Source organism: Triturus cristatus, chromosome 1_2 (assembly GCF_964204655.1).
Source record: "Triturus cristatus chromosome 1_2, aTriCri1.1, whole genome shotgun sequence".
In the NCBI taxonomy this organism is placed as follows: domain Eukaryota; kingdom Metazoa; phylum Chordata; class Amphibia; order Caudata; family Salamandridae; genus Triturus; species Triturus cristatus.
This window is the reverse complement of record NC_140580.1, coordinates 970,431,251-970,450,116: the sequence shown is the minus strand read 5'-3', so window position 1 is coordinate 970,450,116 and position 18,866 is coordinate 970,431,251. Positions and strand designations below refer to the sequence as shown.

Genomic DNA, 18,866 nt, shown 5'->3' with positions numbered 1-18,866 from the left:
TCCCTGATTGGATTGTTTTTTCTTTCCACCTGATTTCTTGGGATAGCCCCATTGACAAGGTCTTGACTTGGTAGATGGAGGAGACTGGACAATGGTAACCTATGATTGAGCAATTGCAAGCATTTCTATCTCCTTCACTGCAGACAGAGGCATTTCTAAGCGCTGTACAACGTTTTGTGGAGAAATAGATGAGGGGGAAATGGATGTAGTTCTTCCTAGGTGAACAGATGCCATCTTAAAGATTTACTGAGGCTTGTCGACCAGTGTCTTCGTATACCCCCTCTTAGTTACCTTCAAATTGTTGGAGTGTGAAGAAAGAAGCTTTCTTTTTCAAAACTGTCAAGTCTAAACGTAGACCTTTTCAGGTTCTCAGACCTTTGCTGCGGTCTTAGTATAATATAGCCTGAATGAAATTTCTAGGTGTAAAGCACAAACCCATATGAGGTATTGTCTGTGAGGCAGGCAGCCTTTTAACAATCACATGCCCCAAAATACTACTTGAAACAGTGCAGTGCAAGTCTCTGGAACGCGGTCTGTTTTTCTAGGCGCCCAATAAGCTGAACTGTGTTTTTAGATTGTTGTCTTTGGTGGTGGAAGTAGTAGTATCAAATCTTTATTCAGTTTTGAAACCATAATAGCACGAAATACAAACATTATATCTATGATAGTACAAATTAAAAAATGTTACAAAAAATCAAATTAGCATTTAAAAAGAAAGTTTCACCAGTTCATTTGTCGGTAACCCTGCATAATAAAGTCATACAAGTGTAAAACATTTCAATACCGGTATAATAAGTCAACTACAGCAATATCATTAAAGACAGGCCACTCAATAGATAAAACCATACAGGATAAAATCACACATTTGATGACATAGTTATGACAACAAAAAAAACAGGAAAAGGCAAAAAGATAAAATACATCAAAGCTAATAAAAACTGGTGCCTACCACAGTGCATATGTATAGGAAGTCCTCAGACCCAAGTACTGTAGGAAGGAACCTATCGGAGCAGTAGCCCTAGTGGAGAGCGTCTGTCTCAAAAAAGGGCCACAAAATTCCACATGTAACAGTTTAAAGTACATTAGACTAGGTGATTATGCAAAATCTCACATACCAGTGCAGTAAAACCAGTAACCCTTATGGAACAAGGTGATGCGCTTTATATGCTAACAGCAATGGACAAGGTGTTCACGATAAACACTTCCAGTGGGTCCTGGGTTTACACATGATGGTTATTGTTTCCCCCCACGATTTTACGCAGTATGACAGAGGCTGAGATAAACCTGTAAACTGTGTGTGATACCAGTTCAGTTTGTAAGAGCTGGAGATGTCTTTGGTAATCCTGCATGAAGACTGCTGCAGGTAGCTTGCTGTAACATGTTTGCTACTTTTAGTTTGTTTGCTGGTGTCCTCAAGTAATACTAAATAAGTACTGTTTCAATGACCTTTCCCTGGCATTGTTGGTACTTTTAATTTTCTGACAAGTATCCTGGGATCTCTTGATAAAGACTTTTGTATTATTGCATCAAGAGTATGGTGCGGTCTTGACATTGAATGCCCATCTTCAAATAGGTTCGATTGGAGGATTTTTGTCAGGTTAAGGATCTTATGGAAAACTCATTTGCTATATAGTATTAGCTGTGATTTTAATGAGTTTAGTCAATCATAGCTCAAAACTCGTACACTTGTTTCCTCAAATTGTTCCTTCTCCAAAGCTATTTATATACCAGCTGGATTTGGGGGTTTTAACAGTTTGTCTTTGGGCCCAGCAACTACTGTTGTCTCTCCTTTTCTTTAGTAACCTACTTTGTTGCCCATTTACAGCTATGATCACTCATGGCGTCTGTGGGACCTTGAAGCTCAAGAGGAAATCTTGCACCAGGAAGGACACAGCAAGGGAGTTTACGATATCTCCTTTCACCCGGATGGCTCACTGGTGGGAACAGGGTAAGACGTCGTAAGTAGTTTGTAGGAAAAGGGAGGAATATGCATCCCTTGAGGGTAGTCATGGGTGTTTTGCTTAAAGAAATATGTTGCCAAATCCTTGTTCTGTTGCTAAAGAAAGAGTTGTGATTAAATCATTATCATGCGAGAAGACAGCTTATTGTGGAATATATTACTTGAAGATACTGTATTTGCAGCTATCATCGACCTTTTGGAAGCTGTTGTCAGTATTAACTGTGGTGTGTGGAACTAATTGATAGTGAAGGATTGTAAAAATCAGATAGCTTTTGGCATAAGCTCATTCAAAGATTTCTAGAGTATCCTGTTAAGAACTACAATGTTTTCCATCCTTTTTCTCACAATAATGGCTGAGGTTTATTTACTTGTCCTTGCCCGCATCTTTGCTATAAAATCCCCATAGATAGTAATAGGAAGAACAACTGTTTAACTTGTCCTTTCAGTGGTATGTATATTTCCATATTCAATTAGTAGACAATGGGGGCGGAGAGGATAGTTAAGCTATTTTGTGTGAATCATTGCTGCTTTTCCCGACTTATGTAGGGGGGCCTCATCTTTACTTCTTTCCCTGTGCAGGGGTATGGATGCCTTCGGCAGACTCTGGGACCTCCGAACTGGCCGCTGCATCATGTTCTTGGAAGGCCACCTAAAGGAAATATATGCCACTGCATTCTCCCCCAATGGGTAGGTACTGGCTTCTACCTGGTCAGTGAATCATCTGCTTTGCTGCTTTAAATGATGATTCATGTAAATAAGATGTTTTGAAATGATCGTCACCCTTTCTTTTCTCAGATATCATGTGGCAACAGGCAGCGGCGACCACACATGTAAAGTCTGGGATCTGCGGCACAGGAAGTGCATATACACCATCCCTGCCCACCATAATCTGATCACTGGTGTGAGGTTTGAACGTAAGGATCACTGCAGAATATATTTTGGTTTTTTTGCTTGTATAATGCTCGAGGCAATATATGAAGTGAACGTCTGTGTTGAGGCCTGGTCTTTGGACTCCTAGCACTCACTGGTTACTTGGCAGGGCCCGTGGTGGGTACTTAAGGTGGGTGATGTCATTTACCAGTGGGATCCCAATGCTTCAGGTCCTCTAATGTTCCTATAGGCTAATGAAGTAGCTGTTGTACAGCTGCCTCTTGAAAGGTCGCCAGGTCAAGCAGTCTATGATTCCTCCCGGATTTGAATCCAACATGACACAGTAATAGCACCTAGGGAACTTTAGTGTCTGAGTCAGCGCTATTTAATTAAACAGGAAACCGTCTTTATTTACACAAACGTGAAACAAATCGGAAGGTTCAACCACCTACTATGATCAAGAGATAACCCAAAATAGTTTTCTAGTGTTTATGTGCGATGGGGCAGTACCTCAGTACTTCAAATAGTTTTATTGAAAAATAGCATCAGAGTATTTTTAACACTTCTAAGTGCATCACTTAGAAACTGAAGTGTGTTTCATTTGAATTAATCCAGTCCAGTGACACTGTGAAAAGTAACACTTATTTTGCTCCTATAGGTGGGCTATAAATGTTTTTGACACTAAAGAAGTCATCATACCAGTTAACTCTGTACCCTTACCCTAACCTCTTAACCCTCATAACATTAACCCTACGTGCCACACCATTAACCCCCTATACCATAAATCCTTAACTCTATACCCGTAACCCCTATAATCTAATCCTATGCCCTTAATACTTTACATTTAACCCCACAGCAAGGGGGGGGGGGGGGGACACCACGTTTGAGTTGGACACTTCTCAGTGCTGGTGCAGGAAAGCTTCTCCAGAAGTCCAGATCGATAACACCTACTAGCTCACGGAGCCCAGTGTCTGTCTAACACTTTGTGCAGTGGTGGGAAGTCAGGGCCTCTCTAGCTGGAGCAATAAAAATCAAGACCCCTGCCAACCATGATGCTTTCCGAAAGGAGGGAAATGACAGGCTCCATCCGTGGCAATTTGTTCGTGTTTTCTAGTTCCATGAATGGGTTGATTTACTCTAGCGTGTTATTCTTTTTATTAAATTGAAAAGGGTACTGTAATTAGGCTTTGTAACTACATGTATATATGTATGCATACGACTCCATAAGTACAAACCGCTCTTCTCTGCAAACTTAATAGTATAAACTCCACTTGTGTTTTCTGTAACTGTCTCTTTTTTATCGCCTTGAGTACACCACCATTTTCACAGCTATAAGTATAGAGGAATGTAAAGGGATAACAGCAGAAAGGTGTGTATCTAGCTCTTCATCTCTAAAGATTGCTTAATTGATCAAATATCTCGAATCACCCTTGCCTAAAACTGGCCAAGCCTCACGTTATAGATATCTACAAACAGTAACTCTTTGACTGAGATTGCAAAGCTACCCGGCGCACCCCTCATCCCCTCCTCCATCTGTTTCTTCAGGCTCCAAAATCAAGTACCATGTTTAGTCTGTCTCCTTTCATCCACTGTGGCATCCATTGGTTTATGTACGTCACCCTCGAAGGAAACTTTATTTGAAACCCCTGTTGTGGGATATTGATTGGTTCATATATCACCCCAATTAGGAGGAGCGTGGCCTACTCACACACCTTTAACTTCCCACCTGCTTCATGGGGCTGTTTTTGCACACTGTTTTGAGCTGTCCACATGCAGTAAGTTTGATGTGTTTCTTTATGGTTAGTGCTCACGTGAGTAGTTAGCTACTTCTCTACATTCGCCAGATCACCACAAGTCGTGTCCCCTAAGGATTCTAGTCATAGGGAAGAGGCCTGCATGCCGCCAGTACTTTGCATTCACCGTCTAACCATGTTTAGATCTTAGGCTCTTCTCCCTCTTTTGTCTGGTTACGCGATGCCAAAGCAGCAAGGATACCTTTTTATATTCACTGGACTCATTCCCTATTGCCCCGCTTCAGACCGCTGCACCTCCAGGATGCGGCTTCTTCCAACATCTAGGATCAATATCGTGGATCATCTCTCACATTTGTTATGATGGAAGGGCTAGCTCTTTCCTCTCTCTCAGTAACCATAGTCCTGCACATGGTCTGACTGGCTCTACCTCCTCTTTTTTCACAGTCATCAGATTGCAGCAGCATCTCTCCTCCAAAACACAGGAATTACCCTTATCAAAAGATTAAAGGACAAGTGTTTCCCTTTTCTTGACATACATATTGAAGACGTTATGTACCTGGTTCTAAGGAATGGAGTTCAAAACTAACTTTTATTATTGTCTAGCTCAGACTCTACACTGCCTGCACTTTAGCCAACATGTCTAGGAAGCAATTAACCTACTTTTTGTAACTTAAAAAAAAAAATAAAAGCGATCTTTCAGTGTTCCGTACCTTTTAATTGCCTGCAGATTTTGCAAATGATTAACACATAAACTTTGTGAGAATGTTTTAGCTAAATGCAAAGTGTTTTCTTCAAAGTACATTACAGGAATGGATCCTGTAAGAAGGGTCATGTTATTAAGCAAACAAAATGTTTTAGTTTGACGCTATTAAGGCCACATCAGGGTATTTCCAAGACTGTCATTATTTCTGTTTCTGAAAGTAGATTTACTCAGCAGAAAAAAACAAAGGTCAATAACTTCTCTTTATGTCTACCATATAGCTACCAGTGGCAACTACCTGGTAACAGCAGCCTATGATAATACTGCAAAGATCTGGTGCCACCCGAGCTGGTCCCCGATGAAAACACTGGCCGGACACGTGGGCAAAGTAATGGGCCTAGACGTCTCTGCAGATGGACAATTGATCGCTACATGCTCATACGACAGGACCTTCAAGCTCTGGATGTCAGAATAGGTGGCCACTGAGTCTGCCGTTGACAAGTGTATGGACAGTGAACTGAAGAGTGGCGAGGACTTTGTGGTTTTGGAGATGAGATTAACAACTGCTTCCTTTCCTGCTTTGGAAGCCAGGAACTTCTACAAGTGCAGCATTTACTGTCGGTGGACCGTAGCTGCCATGTCTTACACTAAGTCCTAAAAGTTCGTTTATTTTGGAATATGTGTTGAGCTTCAGTGTTAAGGACTCATTTTTAATAAAATTATTATTTCTCTATTTTAATTTAAAAACTTTCGTCCATTAGGAAATTTGTCAGCCATGCTACCAAAATAAATGTCTGTTATGGGATTCTCTCTGATTTCTGCGCAGGAGTAACAACCGTATCACGAATTCAGAGAGAATACCAGCAATCGAGAATACCAATATTAAAAGTAAATCACTTTTACTTGCCATCAGTGTTGAACCCCGAAAATCTAAGTGACTTGTATGGCTATGAAAAAGGTACTTTTATGTTTCTAAAGACTCCAGCAGTCTCATTTATTTCCAGCCTAGATCATACACAATTTGTGAAGGTCCCCGTTTGTTTTATTTGGCGAAAGTGCCTTTTCAGGAGCTTGAGTCATGTCAAGCTCTTTTTCTCCAAAATTAGTTGATTTTACTCACATTTTGTTCTGAGCCGTGCCCTCAGCTCCCTTCTCCTCACATTGCCTCCACCTTACCTTTTCAAACCTGATTCACTTTCCCATATTACCCCTCCCACTGGTCCCACCCTCTTTCACCTGCCAATTGCGTTGTCTTCCCCAAACCCCATTTCATTAGGTCTCGCCTGACCCAGCGCATGCGCTGGTCTGGCGAGACTTATTGAGAGGGCTCCAAAAAGTGCTACCAGGCCAGCCTAAAGCTACAGTGCATGTGCGCAGGCGCGCGCGCCATGCTTTACCGCGATTACTTTCACTTTAGCCGCTTTGATGTTTGAGCGTGATCGCGATCACTTTAACTTTCGCGGCCGCATGGCCGCTTTGCATAGCCAATAGGTCTCACTTTTGGGACCTTATAAGTATTTAGTTATGCACAAATAAGGTCCCAAAGGCGAGACCTATTGGCTATGCCAATGCTTGTTTTTCTTTGCCAACTAGTCCTTTTGTACTATTAATTTATTAGCTACTGGGATTGGGGGTCTACACCTGATCTGGTTAAAAAAAGACTTGGTGGAAATACTGTACCCTTTTAAGATGGGTCTGAAGTAGTCAAGTATCTAAAAGATGTTCATGCTCAGTATATATTTGCTGATGTTTCCCTCAGTTAAAACGTTCATGTGTAGGCGACATGTAAGGGCTAAAGGGCTGAATTACTCCCAAGGATTGGCATCCCTCGGATACAATTAGTCAATCAATTTATTTTCCTCATTATGGAGCCGTAGGAGATGCCAATACTACCATCACTATCTTTCCTAATAGCAGATTAGTGTCTAACATATAATGCAGTCCCTTGTGCCAAATGGATCTTACTTGATGACATTTATTTCACTCCTTCATTGCACATTGTGAAATCTGTTCTTACTGCATAAAATCGTCTTATTCTTAGGGGTAAAAGCTACTCCTGGCTGTGGGGGACAGATGGATTCATGCCTGTGATCCTTCAGTGGCGGCTCAGTTTTGTTTCCATTACGTTTAAGGTAGTTTACATAGTATTCGCACATTTCAGACCTGAATAATCCATAGACAGTAACTAAGCGTTCACAGCGAGCCTGCGGCTGCCTGATTGAGGTGCGTGATAAGCTGCGTATTTTCAAACTTATGATTGCACGAAACAGCTATAAGACCTAAAGAGCTGGCTAGAGGTCGCACCTATGTATTAAACAAAAGGGTCAATAAAGAAGAGCCTTGGAGGACTTTAATTGTGTAGCTCTGGGAGCAGTGGGGAGGGGGGGGATAAAGAAAGATACTGGGAACAGCCGGGAAGGAGGAAAACCAGGCAGCCAGCTTTCCAGAAATCCATATTTTGTGATCTGAGAAAGGTGGCATGTGTTGCCTTCCCTGTTATACTTCTCATTTTGTCTTCTGCCAGATACAAAGACATACCAGTGACATGAGTATCCTTGACAGTGGTGTAGTAAAAACCTTGATTGCCACATCACCCAGCATGCCACCCAATGCTTTCTCAATGCCGTTGAGATATCGCAAAGGCTCTGGACATAGACTACTAAGCTATCTTTCAGGTTAAGCACAATGTACAGCTTTAGACCTCATATCGCAGAGCTGTTTTTCAAGTTACACGGATGTTACAAAATGAGGTCTAGGTAGCAGAGTCATCCCTCAGGTAACCTTGCTTTTGAGGGTTTTCCTGTTGTAACGTAAAAAAGGTCCAGGAGTGAGTTGCACTGGATCACTCCAAAAACCAACAAGCTTCTTGGCACACCACACTTGGAGTCTGGTGCTTAAGGAGCCTGGCAGTTCTCTGTGTCTCCCCTTCTATAATGAATTTTGGATCAGGGATTTTCAGTATTCAGATTACACTTGAGTTATTTTGCGCACTTGTATAAGCTTCAGTTGTGCGGCAAAATTGGTTCATGCATAGTGCATTAACAATCTGCCTTTAATGCACAGTCTTGCTTCATCAACCTGTGTCTCTTTTTTTCTCCCACCTCTTATACATCTTGCGATCTACCTCCAGTGCTTTAAATAGTTCCGTTTTTACTGCCTGTGTACTATCATAGTAAAAACATGAATATCTGGTGCATGCTGCCAAATCCATCTGCAAGGACAGTAACATAGGCCCTCTACAAAAGAAATCGTGCCATTCCGGGTCATCGCACTATTCCAATATTAACGTTGGTGCAACTGGGATTGAAACATTGAATCAAATTTAGATTTAAGTAGGCAAATAACATGTGAATATTGATATTCCCTAAGCTCTTTGCATTTATCAACAAGGTGATGGATGGGATGTTTGAATTAATCTCAGCCACTGGCAATCCCTCGGATCGCATCTCAGTCCCTCGCTTTTCGCCCACCATGCTGCCTCAGCTTAGACCCAGCCATATGCAAATCAGTCTTGACCCTGCTGCAGTGAAAACAATCCGGCCCGAGCTGCTAGGCCAGAGCCTACCTGAACTGTAACAAAAGCAACCTAGCACCAGTTTCACAGTGAATACGACTCATCAGCTAGGTATAGCTTGGTTCAAGGTGATGGATGGAATGCTTGAATTACTCTCGACCACTGGCAATCGCTCGGGCCCTATCTCAGTCCATTGTTTTTCTCCCTCCATGCCACCTCAGTTAAGACCCAGCCATATCAGTCTTGACCCTGCTCCAATAGGAACAGTCCAGTCCGAACTGCAAGGCCACATCCTTCCGGAACACAAGCAACCTAGGACCAGTTTTGCCCTGATTAGGGCTCATCAGCTAGGCATAGCTTGGTTCCAATGGCACAATGAACACTGGATCCATGTCTTGGCATAACTGTTGTACTTGAGGCATCGACTACAACAAGGTGATGAATGTAATACTACAATTAATCTCAGCCACTGACAATTGCTCTGGCCACATCCCAGTCAATTGTTTCCCCCACCATGCCACCTCAATTTGGACCCAGTCATATGCAAATCAGTCTTGACCCTGCTCCAATGGGAACAGTCCAGCCCAAACTTCCAGGCCCGATCCTTCCTGAACAGGAATACAATCAATCTAGCACCTGTTTCACTCTGGTTAGGGCTCATTAACTAGGTATAGCTTGCGTTAAGAGGTACGGTGAGCAATTTACCCACGTCTGGGCATACTTGTGGCATCAGCTGCAACAACAACAAAGTGGTGGATGGAATGCTTGAATTAATCTCAGCCACTAGCAATCACTCGTTCCGCATCCTAGTCCATAATTTTTCGCCCACCATGCCACCTCAGTTTGGACCCAGCATATGCAAATCAGTCTTGATCCTACTCTAAAGGGAACAGCCCAGCATGAACTGCCCAGCCATATCCTTTCTGAACCTAAGCAACTTGAAACATGCTGACAGGCAGGGTTTTATTATATGATAGTAGCACATTTCTTGTTTGTGATAAAAAAAATTCTCGAAACAAAAATTGTGTTAAATATGCAGGAATCCATTAACTTAACATTTTGTACAGGTTTTCCAATAGTGACGACCTCTAGATGAGAATCTTAGCATTGAGGTTGATGGACAATATTCCCAAATCCTATCTGGCGCTGGCACGTCCATGCATAAGGACATAGGTCAGTACTGCCAAGCTGATATGGGCATGCCTGACTGTGACCTGTATGTTAGGTTCCTGGTCCGTAGCCTAATCCCACGCAGTACAATTTGTTGTCCTAGCAGTTTCATTCATGGACTTTGAAACAAGGTGAACAACATCAATTTCGACAAAAATGCAGTAGTAGACCACTGTTAGGAGTAGGTGGTAAATTGTTAGGATATCTGGCCTCCTTTGAATTTGGACCAGTTTTCCGGAGTTTCAAGCTGGGTGTTTAGTACCCAAGCATGCTTGAAATCAGTCTTTCAGATGAGCTGCATCTGTGCAACTGCATCCTTTCTTTGCACTTGTGGCAGCCTAGCGTCAACACAGGTAAACTTGTACCACGATGCAAAGGTGTCTGTGTTGTGGTACACATCATTTTTGTGCAGGAAGGTATACCTTCCTGCACAAACACTATTGTTAAAGGGTTATTCCTCCCACAAATGAAAAGAGGAAGTAACGAGCAGAAATAAAGATATTTCTCCTTGTTACTCCACCATCGGGTAGGTGCACCATTTTGGCGCAAACCCAGGTTTAGAGACTTTGGTAAATCTGGGTTTTGGTCAAAGTCCATGGGTTGATGTACGGGAACGCCCATGCGCCACCCCTGGAATGCCTCCCAGACACAAAGTAATGCAAGGCAGTGCTATGCATTACGTTACCTAAGGACGTCTTGGGTGGGGGGATATGGTGGGGAAGCCACAGGAGTGTTATAAGAGGTCACCAGGAAGGGCTGGGCCACTTTTTTGGTTGCAGTCAATGCTTTCTGTTGGCACACAGCAGGTAGCAAAAGTTGAGACCACTCCACAGCTACACATGGAGGCACTCCCAGGTATGTAATGACATAGTGTTGCAGAAAGCCAATAGCCAGGCAGCATTAATTAAAATCTGCGCTCAAAAGATAATGAACAAATCTGGTACTGAGACTTTCTACTTTTTTAGAGCACTTACTTTGGCAATAGAAGTTATCATGGAGCTTGACTAATTTCGCGTTAAAATGGGGATTGAAATAGCAAAATGTTAGAGGGTTGGTAAAAGGCCCAAACTGAAAATGGGTACAGTGAAACTACAATGCTCAGCATAGGTTAGTTTGTTAAAAACTCCAGATAGGCTGAGAGAAACTCGAGCAAGTTGACAGATATGTATGGGAATTCATGCTAAAACTAGCAGCCAAATAGCTCAACTGTACCCTTGTGAACTAAGGCATCACCTCTTCAGAAGAGAAGAAATCCATGTAATAAATAAGATCATGTTCCCCGATGACCCCTGCCCGACATAATTTCCTCCAATGCTAACCTCTTCAACCTGACCAACCACTTCAACCTGCCTTTTCACGCCACCAACTTCCTGGAAACATGCCAGTGTTCTAGTCCTACCTAAGAAGCCTTCTGCTGACCTTTCGGTCTAATCGCTATCTTATCTCTCTCCTCCCTTTCCCCGCCAAAATCCTTGAAAAACTTATAAACGTACAGCTAGTATCTTATTTAAAGAACGACATTCTGGACCCTTCACAGTCAGGGTTTAGGGCTGCTCACAGTACTGAGACTGCCCTATTGGCAGACACCAACCATATTAGGCTAAGTCTGATGAGGACGGGCCAGCATCCCTCATCGACCTCTCTGCAGTATTTGGTATGGTGTCACATGCCATAATAATAAAAATATGCACAAGATTGGCATATATTTTAAAGACCTTCAGTGGTTCCAGGCGTTCCATTCTGTAAGGCCCCAATCCATCCAACTCTCTCCTATCAAAGTAGACCCGCCCCATCCTTTGAGGATTCCCACTAGGGTCCTTCCTCAGTCTGGCCCTTTTTAACATCCCAGTAACATAACAGTTAGAAAGGCAAGGACATGCTAAATAGAGAGACAGGAGATGTGATATAGAACCCACTGACCACTATAGCAGCATTTCAGTGGCATAGGCCTGGAATATGACTGATGCTACCACAAAGCCTATGTATAAGCTTTCAGAAGCACAGAATATGCTTGTGATGGACAGAGAGCAAGGGTTACCATCAATGGTAGGTGGATCTTTATTTAACTTGCATAACTACAATCGCAATGTGGTTGTTGGGCTTTAGCTACACTGGGAGGTGAGTTGTGAAGTATGACAGGGGCACCAAAAGTATATTTTGCCACGCTGAAGGCTGCTCCCTCGAAGGCAGATTAGGGGTCTGATGTACATGTACTCTTGGCTTCTTTCATATTTCCTGTTGCAACAGAAGTGGGTGAGATTTTACTCACTAAAGGACTCCAGGATTTATTTCTTGCTAATTTGCATAAATAACACTCCTTGTGCACGAGAGCTCTGCACTGATCGAATGAGGACCGGTGAGACAAGATCACCAGTGTTCCTAATGGAATATGCTGGTGATCCAGCAGCCACGCTGCGATATGGCTTTGGTGATAGTGGTGCATGGAATTGTATTTCAGTTTTGATGTGCGAGGACATTTACGGCAATAAGGTGGTCCTGGTCCTAGATTAGAACCAACCGTCTTATGTGAGACTTCAACTCTGCATTGGACCTACCCTTGATTCTGCAGTGTGATTGTAGATATGTCAGGATAGATAGGATCCGAATCACAAGGCTATTTGCATGTGTAAATTCAGCAAGTGGCTAGATTTATGAGTGCAAGTTCAGTCTTGCTATTCTCAAAATGAAGCGGCCTTCCTAAATCAATTTACTCATATGTAATAATAAACCAGTATGGTGTAATGTAACGGCGCAGTAAAATCTACACCCAGAGGAAGGGAATGGGCGTTCAGGGCCACTACACCCACATTCTTGTGATTCTTCACAAACTTTACTCAACCTATAGCCACACTGGAAACAGACAGATTTATACCTGTCATGGGCAGGAGTATATCCCTTTCCATGTTCAGGATGGGCAGGGGACACCCCATTAATTGAAGAGGGTTTAGGGAAAGGGGATTCCCCCCCAGGGAAAAATATTTTGCAGTTGCACTAATGTGAAGCGATTTTCACATGGTCAATTGTACAACTAAACATGCAGCATGGCTTTGCATGAATATAAATGGGTATTCCCAAAACCTTTCTATAAATACTCTAGGAAAGCTCGAACTGTCACAGATTTCCAGAAGTACTTTTCGAAACCTTAGTGAATTCCACAAATCCAAACGTTTACACTCAAATGTGGGTACAAACCCACAAGTGTAGATTTTCAAATTTCTTAATAATCGTCCCCATTATCTTTGCATTGGGAAACCTAAGTTAGGAGCCCAATGTTTGCCTGAGTTACTCCGTTGGTTCATTCTTTTATCCTTTTTCTGGAAGTCTCAATCTCCCCATGGCGTGTCTGTGGGACGTGGGGAATGGGGGAGCATCGAGAGGGAAATGACTATAAAATGGCCTATCACGGGCCAAAAGACTATGAATCTGGCGTCCCTATGATACTATCCCTAAACGCAAAAGGAGTACTAGGGTCTATCACTTAGCAAGGGATAGGTAACAATCTGAGAATTTTGAAAACAGGCTTCTAGTTGCAGGAAATGGATTTAAATGGCTCAGAGTTACGACAACTGAAAGGCTGGTATTTCAACTTTCTCCAATTGTCCTTAGCTAATCAGGGGGCATATCATCAAGGGCATTTTAGCCACTTTAGCAGCACTTTTTGCCGCTAAACCGGCGTTAATTTTAACACCTTATCAACAAGGCGGTGCTAACATGCATTAGCGCATGTTAGCTGCCGAATTCCCAACGCCTGGCATCTCAGCAATAAACATCGCTAATGAGATGCAAAGTAGGCGTGGCTGGGAAAACTACATGGGAAATTATCGCTAAGGCAGCTTCGCCATATCAGCAAAGAGTCTTAGCTATAATAATCATTGTGTTAACTATGCTTTAACGCAGGAATTTAATGTCTGTTAAATTCCTGACTAAGGCATACCTAACATGGGAGGTGGATTATGGTGATACGACCACAGGGTCGTATCACCAAGGCTATCGCCATTTTGGGTGCAACATCGCTGGTTTTCCAGCGATGTTGACCCATTTCCCTGCTTATCGCTGGAATATTATCGCCCTGGAGTAACGCGTTGTTAATAACGCGCTAACCGGGTGATAATTTCCGGCGATAAATATAAAAGCGCTAAGCGCGCTTTGCGATATTTATTGCCGTCTGTTGCTGATATGCCCCCAGGTTCCCTTCAACTGATACTTTTAACCCAAGCTTTAAATTAAGATTTATTATAGTTACAGGCATGTCCAAGAATCCGAAACATTACATTTTGGAAAGTATACACCCGAAGAGAGCTCAAACCTTCATCCAGCAAGAGGCCACATTCTCCATTTACACTGACCATAACCAACTGCGATTAGGAGGAGACCTCTTTATCTGGTGCTCAGTTCCAACAATGAATGAGGGACATCGGGAAGTTGACGGGCAGTAGCAGCCTCAAACTTAAAGCCAATAAAACTGAGCTGGTTTTGGTCAACGGCCGAGCTGATCTGTGGCTTGAGTCGTACTGGTTGTCTGAACTGGGTTCTTCCAAGTATTTGTCCATTCTGTTCAGAGCATAAGCCTCCCAATAGTCTCTAGACTCTCACAAAACAAACACAAGTCTGCATGTCGCTATGGCTTGAAAATTCTTAGGAAAGTACCCCGTTCCTTCTCTGGAGGGCAAATGATGGGCAGTATCAGCCGCAGGTGGCTCTAGTCTGGATTATGCCAGTTCTTAATACCTTCTCCTTCCATATTATTTTCTTTATAATTTACAAGTTACTAACAACTAGGGTTTAGATGGGGCTAGATTGAGCCACACTCGCCCCTCCTCTGAAAGAGTCTACTTTGGGTCTCTATATACAAAAAAGCGCAATGTACTTGGGTTACTGCTCTCCAGATCTTTGCCTTGCTTTTATTCAGAAACGAATCCTTCCTTACCGCCTCAACAGATCACATCGCTCTTCCACAAACCTTTAAAGAGCCCATAACTCCCCAAAAATTAAACTGGGTGGGCGCAGTTTTTTGGTTTCGATTGCTAAATGCAGGAACACCCTCCCACTTAATCTGAGAGGCCGTACTACGATCAGTTATAGAAAGTCCTTGAAGACCTGACTGTTAACCGAGAGATTTTAGCTTTGTTTCTCTCATTTTGCTGTACTTGTTAGTTATGGGGAACTACTAAAGAGGACAGCAATGTGAGGTAAACAAAGAAAAAATCTCACCATGAAGACTTTGGGTGTACGTCTGCATAAAAAATTGTAATAAAATAACAAAACAAATGTGTACTATATCCTGCAAATGGAATTCTTCCCAAGGGTACTTAATTTGAACCCGAATCCAAGAAAAGCTAGTTCACTATCAGTAAAAACAAGCATTGGCATAGCCAATAGGTCTCGCCTTTGGGACATTATAAGTGTTTAGCCATGCAACAGTTGATGCTGTTGGACCAATGATATTGTGCTGCATAACTAAATACTTATAAGGTCCCAAAGGCGAGACCTATTGGCTAAGCCAATGCTTGTTTTTCTGGTTTACATTTTTACCAATTTTGAAGACGACTGTGGTCTCTGAGACATCGCCTTTCGAATGGAAGAAAAATTCCAGAGATAGCTACAAGAAGTGCATGCTATCAACGATGACCCGTATGATGGTGTTGAAGAATTTTAGAAATATCTACACTGAAGGAATAGATGCACTGGATGGGGAAATGTTGTAGTAACAATAGGAAAATGCCCTTTCGCAAAAAGAGTTTTAGTGGCAGTAGAAATGCAATAGAACAGCAAATCACTTCCATAATATCATCCAAAAGGCCCATCGAGGAAAGGGGAACAAACCAGGATCTCTCTCTCTCTCTCTATCGTGAGAGAACAGTTAGAAATAATCTGTTAAAGACATAAAGGTATTATGCATATTCTGTTTTGTTTAATGTATGCCAGCAGCAAAGAACAGCAAACATGGAAGAAAAATAAGATTGACACATATTGAGACCGTTTTTAGGTCTCACCTGACCCAGCGCATGCGCTGGTCTGGCGAGACTTATTGAGAGGGCTCCAAAAAGTGCTACCAGGCCAGCCTAGAGCTACAGTGCATGTGCGGGGCGCGCGCACTTTACTGCGATTACTTTCACTTTGATGTTTGATCGCGATCACTTTCACTTTCGCGGCCGCTTGGCATAGCCAATAGGTCTCGCTTTTGGGACCTTATAAGTATTTAGTTATGCAACTGTTGCATGGCTAAACACTTATAAGGTCCCAAAGGCGAGACCTATTGGCTATGCCGTGCGGCAGCGAAAGTGAAAGTAATCGCGGTAAAGCGCGGCGCGCGCGCGCACATTCACTGTTGCTCTAGGCTCGCCTGGTAGCACTTTTTGGAGCCCTCTCAATAAGTCTCGCCAGACCAGCGCATGCGCTGGGTCAGGCGAGACCTAAAAACGGTCTCAATATGTGTCAATCTTATTTTTCTTCCATGTTTGCTGTTCTTTGCTGCTGGCATACATTAAACAAAAAAGAATATGCAGAATACCTTAATGTCTTTAACATTATTTCTAACTGTTCTCTCACGATAGAGAGAGATCCTGGTTTGTTTTCGTTTCCTCGATGGACCTTTTGGATGATTTTATGGAACTGATTTGCTGTTCTATTGCATTTCTACTGCCACTAAAACTCTTTTTGCGAAAGGGCATTTTCCTATTGTTACTACTACATTTCCCCGTCCAGTGCATCTATTCCTTCAGTGTAGATATTTTTAAAATTCTTCTACACCATCATACGGGTCGTCGTTGAAAGCATGCACTTCTTGTTAAGTTTGGTGGTTTGGCCCTTAGAAGACTGTAAACTCCACAGCTTAGATCCGCTTCCTTCCCAGGGCAGCCCCAGCCTCGAGGATTTCGAAAGGAATAACTCCTGACACATGAAAGTTATCGTGAGCGAGGGTCGGTGGAACTCTGGGGTGAAATAGTTGAACAATTGCAGTTAACGGCAGATTCACAAATTGTTCCTCGGCTGAAGTAAATATCACAGATTAAAGGGGAGGGGGCTGCACTTAAATCTCACGGGTGCGTCTTATGAAGGGCTTCATGTGTCTTTGGTGGACGGGTAGATCAAGAACTTGTGATGAAGAGCAGCAGGTGAGGGCGCGGAGAGGAGGCTCTGAGGGAGAGCGACAGCTAAAGGCCGAGAGTAAAACCAGATGGCGCGGCTTCTGTGCATGCGAAGTGGCTGGTGTGAAAGAGCAGCAGGGAAGGGGGCGGAGAGGAGGCTCTGAGGGAGAGCGACGGCTAAAGGCCGAGAGGAAAGCCAGATGGCGGCTACTAGTAAGTGTTAGACCTGGCATCATTGGCATGAGTCTCTCCTCCATTTTTTTCTGTTTGCCTCCTCTGTTTACGATGTTTTTGCTGGATTATTGCTTTGGGCACTGTGCCACTGCTGATCAGTGCCACAGTGCAAGTGCTCCCTATGTTAAATTGTTACATTGATTGGTGTTACCATGATTGGCTTGGTTGACTTACTGTTCAGACCCTAGTCTAGTGCACTGCGCGTGCCAAGGGCGTGTAAGTTAACTGCTGCTGGTGGGCTTGCAGCACTGGTTGTGCCACCCACAGAAGCAGCGTGCAAAATGTGTCTCAGGCCTGCCACCGCGGCGCCTGCGTGCAGTCCCCGACTGCCCTGTCGACTTGGTAAGGAAACCTACTTACCAGTCTCTAAAACCTTCACTTTGCCACATTTCAGACACCTCTATGGTAGGCCCTAGGGCAGGGTGCATTGTTGGTAAAAGGTAGGTCATGCCCTGATGTGTGTGGCATGACCTAATAGTGAATTACAGCCATTTTCGTTTTTCACTATTGAAGGGCTACCTGCCTCCAATAGGCCAGACTGGGCAGACTGATTATTAACTCCATTATAATCTATCTGACTCAGGGAGCATGGTAGCAAGTCGAGTTTAGTATCCCTGAACTCAGAATTTAATAACACACCCTTTAGGATGGATGGTTTTTAAATTCTATGTTTGAAAATAGCACTTTTAGAAAGCGGCTATTTTCTTGTCCAACTATCTACCGGTCTCTGCTGGTTTGGTGTGTGTCAGGGGCTGGGTGGCTCCAGAGGTCTGAGTGAGTCAGTGTGGGGTGAATGGGGCGTTTACACGTAGAGTGAGGGAAGAGTAGCCTGCCCTGCCTGACACAATACTGGCTCCGCCTCCTGCTGGGCGACTGATAGCCCTGCTCCTGCCAGTGACAATACTGGCTCCGCCTCCTGCTGGGCGGCTGAGGACTCTGCCCTGCTCAGTGAATAGGCCAGGTGCCTCTGCCTGGCAACACCCACAACAAACCTGAGATGGGGGGAATCGCCCTGCTTGGACAAAGGGAACAAAGGAGAAAAGGGGTATAAGAGAAGGACCCCTGAACCAAGAACTGAGATCACTCCTGACAAGGAAACCTGTACCAAGGACAAGAAGCCTGCTGATCTAAGGACTTGCCTCCCCTTTCTGCCAGAGTGCTGTTTTGCTGTGGAGGAACCTGAAAGCTGCTTCTTTATTTTTGCCAAGGAACAAGGAGAGAGGAACTGGGTGTGTACTCTCTGAACACTTGCTAGGAAATCTCCAAGGACTGGAAGAGTGCCAGTCTCCTGTTGAAGTCACAGGGCCAAAGGACTTCACCATCTACTGAATTGCTGAATTACTGGAAAGTGTTGTTTCCAGTACACAAGGGAAAATCTGCAGTCTCGACGCCAGCAGCAACGCCAGTGAGCAGTGGGTATCGGCCCCGGCTCCAAGTGACCCCGTCTCGACGCCGGTATCGACGCCAGTGAGGAGTGAGTATCGGCTCTACCTCCAAGCGACCCCGTCCCGACACCGCTGCTGATCGCATCGACTCGACGCCCTTCACGACGCCGTGAGCGCTGCTCCGGCCCGAC

The 18,866-nt window shown here is 43.7% G+C and overlaps 1 protein-coding gene across 1 annotated transcript in view; it reads left to right on the top strand.

The window, feature by feature from the left end:
- The window catches only part of PRPF4 (pre-mRNA splicing tri-snRNP complex factor PRPF4), a 114,608-nt gene extending 108,591 nt beyond the window's left edge, over positions 1 to 6,017 (top strand). Inside the window, exons 11-14 of the mRNA XM_085610308.1 lie at positions 1,826 to 1,948; positions 2,540 to 2,647; positions 2,756 to 2,874; positions 5,566 to 6,017. Coding sequence (XP_085466434.1) covers positions 1,826 to 1,948; positions 2,540 to 2,647; positions 2,756 to 2,874; positions 5,566 to 5,759 — 544 coding nt within the window. The 3' untranslated portion in view covers positions 5,760 to 6,017. The remainder of the gene's footprint in view (positions 1 to 1,825; positions 1,949 to 2,539; positions 2,648 to 2,755; positions 2,875 to 5,565) is intronic.
- The last annotated feature ends 12,849 nt before the right edge of the window (positions 6,018 to 18,866 follow it).